The sequence below is a fragment of the Cheilinus undulatus genome, linkage group 20 (assembly GCF_018320785.1).
Source record: "Cheilinus undulatus linkage group 20, ASM1832078v1, whole genome shotgun sequence".
Lineage (NCBI taxonomy): Eukaryota > Metazoa > Chordata > Actinopteri > Labriformes > Labridae > Cheilinus > Cheilinus undulatus.
Genome location: NC_054884.1, coordinates 21938497 through 21952264, shown reverse-complemented (window position 1 = coordinate 21952264; position 13768 = coordinate 21938497). Strand labels below are relative to the sequence as shown.

The 13768-nt window shown below is 38.6% G+C and overlaps 1 protein-coding gene across 2 annotated transcripts in view; it reads left to right on the top strand.

The window, feature by feature from the left end:
• Positions 1-13475, top strand: part of nhlrc2 (NHL repeat containing 2) — a 30307-nt gene extending 16832 nt beyond the window's left edge. For both annotated transcript variants that reach the window (XM_041815661.1, XM_041815660.1), the window contains 4 exons: positions 5281-5403; positions 5494-5703; positions 5905-6118; positions 11187-13475. In XM_041815661.1, the coding sequence (XP_041671595.1) occupies positions 5281-5403; positions 5494-5703; positions 5905-6118; positions 11187-11449 (810 nt within the window). In that variant the 3' untranslated portion in view covers positions 11450-13475. The remainder of the gene's footprint in view (positions 1-5280; positions 5404-5493; positions 5704-5904; positions 6119-11186) is intronic.
• The last annotated feature ends 293 nt before the right edge of the window (positions 13476-13768 follow it).

Sequence of the window (13768 nt, the reverse complement as noted above, 5' to 3'; positions counted from 1 at the left end):
GCAGCTGTTGGGTCCAAATTTTCCACTTTGACTTAAGCTGTGATTTTTTATTAGTCAGTGATTCTTGCACTTATTCCTGTAAGCAACATCTTTTTGAGCAAAATTTACGGATGCACAGGCAAACTAGGACACATGTAGGAATAAATATGTAACAGAGTAAAACAGCAATTCATTAAAGTCTTCCACGAAAATCATCTCCAATTCCTATGACCTCGATATCTCAGAAACGCCTGAAGGAAGTATTTTCAAATTTTGCCACAACATCCTCTGAGTTAAAGAATGTACTCATAAGGACTGGTGGTCAATGAACATGGTTTGTTGGTATGCCAGTATAATTTTTCAGTCAGATTTGTTAGCAAACATGCCCCTTTTCCTTACTGTATTACACTGATGGGTGAAAACAAACATTTTAATGTAGGCATGTTTTCAACTCTACAGTTCTAGCTTAAAATGTATTACACTGATGGCTTAAAACAGCTGTTTTCTGCTGCTGTTTTTTTATATCAGCAACAGAAAAAAGATTTAATATATCCCAAATAACTTTAATAAAGGGACCCTCTTTCATAAAGGGAAGGTCCATAAATTTACTGAAACCCAGTTGTTATTAGAATTTTCTGACTGTTTTAGCACAGAAATGAACAGAAGCTTGAAAACGATGTGGAAGAAAATGAAAGCCTCTTCCCAAAGCAGACTGAAAGAACTCTTAAATAACTTTGTATAACCTCTAATGTAGTACTTTCAATGAAGTCCTGTATCTGCTTCTGCTAACATCATCCCTCCAACACACAGAGTAAAGCCCACCCATTTATCTAACACATATGCAGCCACAGAAAACACTTAAGAGATCTCCTTTGGTAACTCCTTTGCAATCAGATGGTTTTAAGGACATTTTTCCTCAGATAGAACATACTGATTAAAGAAGAGCCATAAATAAACAGGGCTACTCCTGTTGCTTAACCAAAGACTGAAAGCAATTTGTTGTTGTGCTTTAACACGCTTACGGCTTTTTCTATGTAGTTATCACGCTGGGGTTTTTAAGATAAGTCTCAGAGCCTTGAAAAATTGTCACCTTAGAGCTCTGGAGAAATTAACTCAACAGTCTTGCACACACTGCTGTAGGTCTTCTTGCACGTAATTTTCTTTGTTGACAATTAAGTTGCAGACGATATCAATTTTGAAGTTGAAACTAATTAGCATCTGTCTTGGAAAGTAAAGTGAATGCCTAGAGGCAGTCTACAAAAGCCAATAAAGCTCTGGTAGGTTCGATATTATAAAATATATATGTTATACCATGATGCCCGTTTTTACTGCAGAAAAAGAACACATTTACAGACTGATATAAAAATGGTTTTGTAGAGCGCATTTATTTTTTGTCAAAATTGTACTGAGGTTGACCCCCCTCCCCTTTTGTTTCAAAGGTTTTTAGGCAGTTACTGTAAAATAACTTGTGTTATAATAATGAAATGTGGTTTAAGTCTGATTAAACTACCGCTACTCTACAGCTACAGTACTGTGCAGAACTTTTAGGCACGTTGGGGCCAACCCTTAAGCATCTTCTCTGTCATGAAAACTTTCAGTGCTATTCTTTGCTCTTTATTTAATAAACATTTGTGGTCCATTTCTGATAAAACTGCTGCTATAGTGTAGCTACATCCAAGCTAACTGCCACACTGGAGGCAGCCATTGCAAATGGCTCACAGTACCGTAGCTACTGCCTTGTTTTCCTCAAATGAAGTAAAGTAGCTAATTACGTTAACAAATTATTGTGATTGAGTATTTATTTGGGTACTTTTCTGATTAGATTTTGAAATCAGTACTTTTCCTTAGGTACATTTTAACTAGACTAACTGCATTCTTACTTGAGTACAAAACTCTTGTTCTTTTTCACCCCTGTTGACTACAGAGTATCACATAATGAGAGAAGGATTTCACATCACATCCCAGAACAGTGACTTTAGGTGCTCTTAAAGGAGGCACAGTGCCTATTCTTCATCAGTGAGCATTGCCTTGCTAAGAGGTTGAGTCTGCTTTGACCCACCTTGCCACAGATTTTCAAGAGTCACTGTCATATTAGCAGCTCTGTCATATTAAAACAATATTTAAGACTTTCAAAAGTTTAGTTTAACTGTATGTATTGTGGACCAATGTAAACTCTTTTAAAGCAAATACATCTGCTTGCAAGGTTACAAGATTGTATGGTTTGTGTAATTTGAATATTTAGAGGTGTGGGAGTGTTAACTAACTAGATGTTGTATTGTTGGCCTGTGCTCTAAAAACGGATATGGCAATATATTTTCACATAATCCTTGCCAATACATGTATTGACACAGATGTTACAGAATCAAAATGGTCATTAATGCCGTGATGGCAGTTCTTAAATGCACATCCCCTAAGGTGCAGTTAACTCAGTAGGCAGCAGCAGACACTAAACTACAGTATGCAACATGCGCCTTAGATCAAGATACACTAGTCGTGAGTTGGACATGAGTCAATATGCAAGCTGTGCAGAAAGATGGCAAAATACAGCAGCAACACAACCAACTTCCAGCTACACATGACAAGTCACCAGCTTTATAAACAGTTAGCAACAACAGCTAGGCTCGCTACACCACTGTGTGCCGTCCCAGCCAGCACTGGTGTAAAGTCAAAATTTCCTTAAACTTCTAAATGGGATAAGAAGTTTACAAGCAGCACTTGTATGTTTAATTCGTAAGATGTGAAACCGTACAGTGTAGTTGATAATGACGGCCTCAGGCTGCTGCTTACAGAGTGTGAAAACAAAGTGTCTGACCATCCAAAAGAAAGTGTCAGTGTAACAAGATATGGTTTGTTGGAGGTTATTTGTCGGATTATTTCTTAGCAGTTTGCAGTTTTAGCAAGCCCACTGCAGGCTGTTCTCTTTGCTCTTTATATATTGACTGGATTGATTAGAGAAGTACACATTTTGTTATCTTGAGAGAGCCAGACTAGCCATGTTAACTATTTACTGGTCTCAATGCTAAGCTAGGCTAACCATCTGCTTGCTTGGGCTTGATAAACAGACATGGTGTTGTGAGTGGTATCATGTCTTCTTCTCAACAAGACAGAGACTAGATATTTCTGCCAAGAAGTTAAATTGATGTCAAACAAACGCTTTTGTTAACATACACCATTTTTCCACATTATTAAGCAAATGACATTTTTCTCTTATTTTCCAAAATGGCTGATGACTTGAAAAATACTCTGTATTTTTCAAGTCATCAGCCATTAGGGCATAATTCAAATGTTTTTGAACAAACGTCATAATGATTAACATTTTCTTTTAAATAAAAACCTCAAAATGCACTGTTCCACATTATTAAGCAGGCCACAGGTTTCAAGCAATATGGGAAAGAAAAAGGATCTCTCTGCTGCCGAAAAGTGTCAAGTAGTGTAATGCCTTGGAAAAGGAATGGCAACATTAGATAATTCACAAAAAATTAATCATAATCAACACACTGTGAAGAAATTTGTGGCTGATTCAGAGCACAGACGGGTTTGTGTGGATAAAGGCATGAGGAAGGTTTCTACCAGGCAAATTCATGAGATTAAGAGAGCAGATGCTAAAATGCCATTACAAAGCAGCAAACAGGTGTTTGAAGCTGCTGTTGTGTCTGGAGTCCCACCAACCACAAGGTGTAGGATCCTCCAGAGGCTTGTATTCGTGCATAAACCTACTGTTCTGCCGCCCAATCCAGTGCTCACAAGCAGAAACAGTTGCAGTGGGCCAAGAAATACATGAAGACTCATTTTCAAACAGTCTTGATGACTGATGAGTGTTGTGCAACCCCAGATGGTCCAGATGGAGGAGTAGTGGATGGTTGGTGGATGGCCACCATGTCCCAATAAGGCTGTGACATCAGCAAGGAGGGGGCGGAGTCCTGTTTTAGGCCAGATTCATGAGGAGAAAGCTGGTAGGCCCCTTTAGGGTCCTTGAAGGTGTGAAAATGACCTCGGCAAAGTATATAGAGTTTCTGACTGACCACTTTCTTCCATGGTAAAGAAAGAAGAGCAGTTCCTTCTGTAGCAAAATTTTCTTCATGCATGACAATGCACCATCTCATGCTGCAAAGAATACCTCTGTGTCTTTGGCTGCTATGGACATAAAAGAAGAGAAACTCATGGTGTGGCCCCCATCCTCTCCTCACCTCAACCCTGTTGAGAACCTTTGGAGCATCCTCAAGCTAAAGATCTGTGAGGGTGGGAGGCAGTTCACATCAAAACACCAGCTCTGGGAGGCTATTCTGGCATCCTGCAAAGAAATTCATGCAGAAACTCTCCAAAAACTCACAAGTTCAATGGATGCAAGAATTCTGAAGGTGATATCAAAGAAGTGGTCTTTATGTAACTTTGCCTATTAAGATGTTTTTGATTGAAATAGCTTTTGATTTCAGTAAATATGACCTCCTAATGCTGCAAATTCAACAAACGACCATTTTCAGTTCTTTACAACCAAAAAATATTTTAAAACTGTTGTGCTTTATAATGTGGAAAAGTGCATTTCTGAGGTTTTCAGTTATTAAAAAAAATGGTTATCATTATGAAGTTTGTTCAAAAGCATTTGAATAATGCTCTAACAGCTGATGACTTGAAAAATACTCTGACTGTCATTTGCATTAACATTTCAGAACATAAGAGAAAAATGTAATTTGCTTAATAATGTGGAAAGCATTGCATTAGCTATGGACTCCCTTCATACTGCTGGAATCAGTCACTTTTCTACAGACAGCTGTCTCTGAGGTCTCACCCCTGCAGTGGAGATGAACTTGTGATTTTTAAGAGAACCCACGGGGGATACATTTATGGCAATTAAAGATTTTTTTCCATACTGCTTTTTTCTTACTTTAAAGGCTCTATTAGGTGAACTCTGCAGCTGTGGAGATTTAATGAGCTGGAGAGGAGTCATGGGACATTTTACACAATTGACAATCTGTCCAACAAAAATAATACTACATTAATGTTTTCGTTTTTCTTTCAATTATTGAAACATCTTGTACATCACAGGACCAATTTTATTTAGCATATCTGATGATTTACAATCTATTGAAATGACTGTCGCTTGGTTTCTCTGTGTATTTTGACAGTTTAGATGCCTCCCTTGCTTCTCTTTCCAGAAATAAAATTCCCTTGGAGGTTCTTTGCAAATTTAGATCATATGATGTTCTTTGCTGATGTTAACCAAAGGTGTCACAAGTTGCAGTTTAGGCATTTATACGCATGTCTTCATCTGATCTCTTCTTAACATTTCTGTCTTTGAACCAGAATCTTTTTGCTTTCGGGGATGTAGACGGCAAAGGCGTGGATGCCAAGCTGCAGCATCCTCTCGGTGTTGCCTGGGCTCCTGAACAAAGCCTGCTCTATGTGGCCGACTCATACAACCACAAGGTAACTGGTGCATGTCACAAGGCACGTGTTGATAGCATGTGTTTGACCTTAAAGCATGTAGAAACACCAAACATCACCTTTATTTTTCAGATCAAAGTGATTGATCCAAAGATGAAGCAGTGTAGTACATTAGCAGGGACTGGAGAAGCTGGAGCGACTCTGGGCCCTGAATTTGACAAATCCTGCTTTAATGAACCAGGAGGACTTTGTGTAGGCGACAGCGGCAAACTTCTCTACATGGCTGATACCAACAATCACCAAATCAAAGTGCTGGACCTGGCTTCCAAGACTGTCTCACTGGTGAGTCCTGTGTGAGAGTCTTGTTTCCAAATGTGAGGAAGCACAACATTTTGGACTTGTGTGTGAAAGTAATACATTTGTAGTACAAGCGTTTGTACTTGAGGATTTTGGCTACAAGCCAAAAAAAAGACATTACAAGAGTCAATAGCTTTGCCCTTGCTCCTCTTTACTCTGAATATCCTAAATCTTTCTTTTGTCCAGTTCCCTGTCTCCATGGACTGTACAGACTCCGTACCCTCAAAGCCTCTACGTCCCACCAAAGCCCCAACGTTGCCTAAATCAGCTCCCCGGAAAGAACTGCCAGCAGTGGCCGTTACTGCAGGCCAGACTCTCGTCATGTCACTCACCCTGTCACTTCCTCAAGGAACCAAGCTTACTGAGGAGGCTCCCAGCTGCTGGGTGCTCTCTGCTGAGGGTGAGACAAGTTCAATTATTGTTACAAATGTCCTTCATGTAGGCTGTATGATCAAATTTAAACTATATAAGCTTAAATACATTTACTTTTAGGCACCTAAAAGCAGCCTACTTGTTGTTAAGCTTCTTTTGCTGCATTGTTGCATGGCATATCTCATGCTAACAGTGATTACAGTGACAGATCTAACATGCCACATCCTTTATCATTAAAAAAAAAACATTGCTTTGGTGACTTTCCAAAAAAAGTTTAAGCAAAAAAAGCATTTCATTCCTCTCATTCATTCTGTTTAAAATGAAAAGTAAAAAGCATACCAACAAAACATTTTGCTTGCATGTTTTCCCTAGCTTACAAGCTCAGCTAGCTAATTTATCTGTGTAAGCTAACTTAGAAATACTGAAGTACAATGCCTTCAGCATTATGCCACCAATATAAACTCTGTGCTAAAGGGGGTTATTTTGTCCTACAACAGGTCAACTAATTTAGCCAACTAAGTTTAAAAGACTTAGTTATTGACAGACTTAGCTAGTCGGCTATCTAGCTAGCTCATAAATACTTGGAATAAAAAAGTAAATAATACCAAAAAATAAGATTACCACTGTAACGTCAGTATTTTAATAAGTTAGCTAACAAGCTCAGCTAGCTAATATATCTAAGTTCGCGAGCTTAGAAATGCACAATACCTTCAACATTACACTTACACTGTAAATTCATGCTAAAGGAAAGTTGATTTGTTTTACAAGTCAGCTAACCTAGCTAGCTAAGTTAAGAAGCTCCTCATAAGTTAGGTAGTTATTGACAAACGCATGAGAACAATACTTTAAGCATTATACTTCAACCATAAATTCAGTGCTTAAGGGAGGTTGTTGCATCTCACAGTAAGTCAGCTTATCTAACTACCTGAGAAGCCCCTGATAAGTCAGTTATTGACAAGCTTAGCCAGTTGGCTGGCTAGCTAGCTCAGAAATACTTAGAAACAAATAGGAAAAGTACATAACACAAAAAACTATAATGCCAATGTAACTTCAGCAGTAAAATAAGTTAGCTAACTAGCTCAAAAGAGCTTAGCAAAACACACGCAAAAAAACAAGCCCTCAAAATTAAAGACTGCTGCAGGGCACTGAAAGCCTAGCTGTCATGTTGACCATCCTGTATTAAGAGGCTGTCATCTTAGAAACAGACAGGAAGGGTTCAGACTTCTGTCTTGCATGTCATTTCCTACTGTCTCGTCCCTGTTTCCTGGGCTGTCCACTGTCCTACTCATTGAGGCAGAAACAGACAAAATAAAGTTTAAAAAATATACTGCCATTAAGGGTTCAGTGCCAATGTTAATGAATTTAGTTTCTTTCTGTTTTGCTATCTAATATTGTTAGCTAAGTTAAAAGGGTCACTGCATTTGCTGGTTGTAACAATGAGGGTATCTGAAAAAGCCATGAAATAATAACAAATGACCTACAATGATAAATATTTTCCACACACAGAATAGAAGGACAACAGATCAGACGGATAATTAATATCTTTTTTAGTAGTTAAAAGACTAGCTTACATTTTCTTTGTACAACAGAGTTGACCAACATACACAAATACACCAATTAATGAATTCTGCAGAATTTAAGGCTTGAATTTTTAGCTGGGTAAAGCCTTTTCTTTAACAAAGAGAATACCCTTGGCATGGCACTGTTAAAGTTCCCTAAGAGTTTAAGACGATTCATTATCATGGATTAATGATCTGATTTGGGCTTTTGGATAACATTCGACTACAGTGCCGCACAGGACCACCCTGTGCATTGACAATACATCTTCAGTAAGCCCTGATATCAAGACTCAGACACCTGCCTCTTTTGCAATCAACAGCCTATGCATCAAATTTGTGACTCTCTTACCTTAGGCTGGTATCCCTGCATGTTGTGTGCAGTGAAGCCACTGGTGGTACAAATGAATGGGGATAAACTGGCCACAAGGCTAAGGCTTTTTTAACCACTTTTCTCCTTCATTTTGTCATAAACATGGTATGAAAGGTCATGGTGATAATGTGATGTGTTGCTCACGGACGAGAAAGTTTTAAGAGCTGGCTCCTTTTAATGGGCAATGGGAACTGCACCCATTTGAACAATTTTTTTTTCTCTCAATTTTGTAGTAGTTTTAAGAATATATAACCACAGAACATTACCAAGTGAAGAGTCCCTATGGAGTCAATGAACAGCTCCTTTTCTGAGCTGTCAAGATTTCTAAAAAAAACTGCAATTCCCATCAATCCTAGAGAGGCTGGGTGGCATTAATTAGGCTTTGCTTTTTGGATACAAGTAAAATGCAGCAGGTCACATTTGTCGATGGGGTTGACTTTAATGCATGCCAGTGCATGTTGCATCTACACAACCAATCCAACTAGAAAAGCACTCGGAGAGCGCAGACCTCTGCCATTAGCCCTGGCTCCCAATAGAGACGAATCCTTTTAAAAATTCCTGGATCTGTCCCCATGTGCCCCCCACCATGGCATTCGCCGATTTCCTCCTTCCCCGGTGGGGTAGAAACAGGGTGAGGCGAAGCATTGGCTTTCGCTACAGGTGCCAACAGATGCACCCATGGTCTCACTGGACAACCGGAAGTCATGGCAGAGGGTGAATATTCCTCTATTCCTCCCAGCATTGTGAGTATTCTCGCTTCAGTCCGCTGACATTCTCTGTTACGCTCCGACTCGTCTCCTTGACTGGGCGTGCATCTTTCAAACTCTCTATAAACTCCAAAACTTTGAATAGAAACACACCCAACAACTGCTGCTGGGATTGAAGTTACTCATGTCCACCATCTCCTGGTGTAAAGTGGGAACAGCGCAGACCTCCGCCATTAGCCCTATCTCTCAATAGTACAGAATCCTTAAAAAAAATTCTTGGATCCAGACCGTGATCCGGATCACTCCCAAAATTGAATCAGTTCTTCCTTATGCCATTTTTGACATTTCCTGAAAATTTCATGGAAATCCGTCCACAACTTTTTGAGTTATATTGCTTACAAACAAACTAACAAACTAACAAACCCGTCCGATCACATAACCTCCTTGGCAGAGGTAATTAGGATGAGGACATCCTAGACCACTTCCGTATGCAGTCTGAGCTATCAGATATGAAATCATCACCAGTATGCATTTAAGTGTGTCTACATAAAGCGTTAAAACTGATATAAAATGCTGCTAATGCATTGTTTAAATAGGGCATGGGATCTGATGTAACTATCACGGGATAGCAAACAGGCAGATCTGATAAAGACAGCAGTGTTGGATAAAGTTTGCCTGATAATCTGCTGCTGAAGAGTTATCAGGTAACAAAAGGGAGTTGAAAATAACAGCATAGTCACGATGTTATGCTTAAAACAGACAAAATCCCATTCCATTGTAGGCGGTAATACTTCATATTAAGCAAAAGCTTTGCTATTGTTTCAATTGGCTTTAGAAATTAGTGTTTTTACACAAGTTTCAACCCACACTTGTTCTGAACACTTAAAATGAACCTATTCTGCAGTCCTTTCTACCTCTCTCCCATTTCTTTATAAATCTGTTCAAAAATAATAAAAGTGAATGGTGCTTAACCTTCATTTCCACTGTGCAACAACAAGCAGATTCTCACTCTGTCAGCCCACAACATTAGCTTCTTGTTCTGAGCAGAGGGATGACTGAGTTCAGTCAGAAACAATGGGTTTATACATGGAGCTGACATTTGAATATAGGATTCATACAAGTAAAAGGCTTTGTTCACTGTTATTACATAGTAATCAGCAGAAGTCTGACCCGTGGTCTGTGTGTGAAGTGATTTGAGATATCATGCGGTTGATGATCCATTCATTAGCTTTGGAACAAAAGTGTTTCCATCATTCAGAGCGACGCAGCAGGCAGTCGGCGATATCAGCGGGCTATTTTTAGAACATTTCGATAAGACGACATGCCTTGGTTCACATAATTAGCTAACAGGCTATGTTACGTGATCTGCCACTGTCCGATTATACCAGTCTAGACTTATGCTGATCACATCAGAGCACAGGCAGGAATTTTAATGGATCAAGTTAGAACAGCCGAGCACATCTAAATTGTTTTTAGGGGCTTTTTAGAAATGGCGTCCCTGGGTGCTCATGTTAAGCATCAGTTTCATTAATCACAGCTGACACAGATTTGATGCTCTCTCCAGCATAGTATTTTCTCACAGTAGAAGTTCTGGCACTTTTCTTTCACGACTTTCGTTCATCTTTCAGTGGTCAAAACTCTCTAGCTGTGCGCCTGTTTCTAAAAATACCCCTGTGTTTCAGTACAGTCATGTACTCGTCCTCACTCTGTTTGATTCAGTGGGGTTATTTGGGTTTCTGGATAATGTTGTAGAGGACTCCATTTAGCCGTGATGTGCACCACTCAGACTTGAGATGGAACACGAGGAGCACCTTGCCGTACTCAATTTAAAAAATTGAATGTCCGACTGATATTTTCATACAGATAAAGGGCGTTTCTGCCCTTTCAGAACCAAGCACATTTTGTGACTCATCTTGTTTTTAGCCTTGCGAGGAGAGCATCTCTGGGGATGGCAAGGTTGGTCAGCACACCCTTAACAGTTATTCTTGGATTACCATGAAAATCTCCTAAGCACAGTCTTCGTCCTCAGAGGAGAAGCCTCAGTGACCTAGGTGATAAAACACTTTTTACCTGACCAGCAGGTTGGTGTTAAATGGTTTGAGTGAAATGTCAGTTGTTGGATGAAAAGCTGTCACATTTTTTTTACCTTAATCTGGAACATTACCTGTCTGGTTACCTATCCAGGTTGGACAAATGCTGACCTGATGTTGGTTAACATATTAACAAAGATAAACTGACAATTGTCCTGCATGGAGGGTCATTTTTATCCTAATCAGGACTCCAATTAAAATACATGTATTTGAATACATTGTCATCATAGTCCATGCTGGTGTAATGGTCAGGCAGCTTAACACTTTTGTCATATAGTGTATGTTTTCAGTTTTTGCACATAGCGTTCACTTCCGTTCTTCCCCACTGCCTATTTTGGACTATAAAATCTTTCTCCCTGTTTTTTTATAGGTAACGAGTGGCTTCTAGGAGATCAGTTGGTCACAGGTGACATCTTGGATCTGTCAACGCCTCTCTCCATCACAACAAAACTTCCAGCTGTTCTAAAAGAATCTATCAGCAATCCAAGCCTGACTCTGGGTGTGTGGGTTTACTACTGTCTGGAAACAGGTAACACCTGTATGATGAAAGCTGCCTCCTTCACCCAGCCTCTTCAACTAAATGCCAAACTTGGAGATGGAGTAGTGACTGTGTCATTGGCTCACACCTTCTAAAAACCTTTCTGATGTTTTATTCTCAATAATGACTGAATCACTCCTGTCTGACACACTGCTTTTCATTTCTGTTTTAGCTGACTCTAGCTCCTGTTCTGTTCAGGGACCGGTTAGAAGAGAGCACAGATTGTTTTTGACAGTCACTTCTAACAAAAATGCAGCTCATTCAAATGGGATTTTCTGGGGAATTTCATTTCAAACTGCTCAACAAGCCAAAAAAAGAAAAAAAAAAAATCAAAACAAGGAGGCACATCCCCAGGCGTCTTCTGAAGGCTACACAGGAAAGTAAACTGCAAACAGAAATCGGTATCATATTATATTTATGCAGCAATTTTTTCAAGGAAATGGGGTAACATAAAATCAGTATGTTTAAAGTTTCCTTTTTATATGAACAAAAAAATGATCCTTGAGGAAGATGCCTTCATATTTCCAAACAATGTAAAAGGACTTAATAAACAAAAAATCAATAGATTTTCCTTGAATTTCTGATATATTTTACATCAGAGTTTGATAGCAGTGGCAGGACTGCACAGGAAAATAAACAAAGAAAAACCTGGAACTTCAATTTAGTTCTTAAACGTTTTCCCGAAAAGCTAAATGGAAGAGTTTAAAGAGAAAGACATTTAAGGCACACTCACATTAATCAAACAAACTAGACTTTGGAGGTCAAGTACTGCACAGATTGCCTATTAATGAGTGTGCACTTTGATGTTAGAATAAAAAATATTCATTAAAAAACCTGAGTGAAATTGCTTTGAAATATGTTCAAAAGAGAAACTATTTAAATCTATTTTTTAAGTCCCACCAGGACCTACATACAGGAGGAGGAATTTTCAAAATGGGACTTTGGGATGTTTTAGTCTTCCTTCTTGCACAGGCATTGCTTTTGAATGCTTACATAGAAGTTCAGCCAGTTTCTCTAAAACAAGATATCTTTATCCCAAGAGGTTTTCAGATTGATTTTTAAGATAGGTAAACAAAAATCCCAAACTTTTTTTTAAATTCCTAATCTGGGGGGAAAAAGGAAAGCTTTATGTAGAGGTGATCTATTCACAGACTCACACTGTATTATCATTAATAATTTACTAGCTTGAAGGTCTTCAACTGAATATTAACTGTGTACCTTTGGTATATTTCCATGTATATGTGTTGTTTCTTTAGTTTAGCTTGGATGGGGTAATTCTAGCTTTGGTGAATATTTTTTACATAAGCTTATACCTGCTAAAGTGTTTCTCTGATAGCCTTCAGCTCTTTACAGTCTCCACTGCCTCTATGACTTATTATACTATTGATTTGCATTATTCATGGCACAAGGAGCCCTTTTGTTTTAGACCATAAAACACTGCTCCTATCTAAGTAATGGATAAAGTGCCTGTACGCCATAAGTGGAAGCAACCTCCTGCAAAATGACAGTAGAATTTTTCAGTCTGTGCACTGTGAGTGGTCTCATAATAAGAGACACTTATTAAAAACCTCTTTTTCACGCATAAAAATATTTCACCTCAAGGTAAAGAGATGTTCCAGTACTGTAATAGGTTAAAAGTGTTAGTTGTCATTTTCCATCATTGGTTTTCAAAGCTATGAGCTGTTGTCAGAAAAGGGCTTGTGAGTTGTTAGATTATCGTCGCTGTCATCATGTCTCACATCATTACTCTTATTCTCAGACTGTTTTTGTTTGGTTTGGCTTGAGTGCCTTTTGAAGAGGTACAACCGTACAAATGATGAAAAATCGATGACACTTAAACTGTATTAAAAGCAATAACATTTGTTTAATGCAAGGAATGTTTTATTCCCACAGATTATTTATTTCAAATCAAGTGAAAACAATTTGCTTGCAGAATTTGCTGCCTGTGGGCATTATGTTTCGGATATTGTTCATCAGTTTTCATTTGATTTTTTCTCACTGCACTGCCTTTTCTGGCAACTTGTGGTATGAATTAATTTTCTCGGGGACAGTTTGTGTTATAACTTCTTAATGCTGCACTTTAAAATGCAAGTAAAAAAGCTAATAAAACATTTGAATGAACTCTGTTTGTGTGGAGAGAATGGAAAGCACTGTTTATTAATCAATACAAATAATTTGCTTTTTAAACATTCAAAAAGGTTCACTAATGAGCTGATGCCTTTATTTGTCTGATTCAATATTACATTGGAGCTCACTTTAAAGGATAGACATCCTGTACACAGCATGCTGTAAATACATACCATCTGTCTCATTGCTGTTACCAGAGACTGCACACTGCACTCAGATTGCAGACCAGTACTGGAGTTATGGCCAATTCACACAGTTTGGGCATAAACAAGTCTTAAAAAAAACAT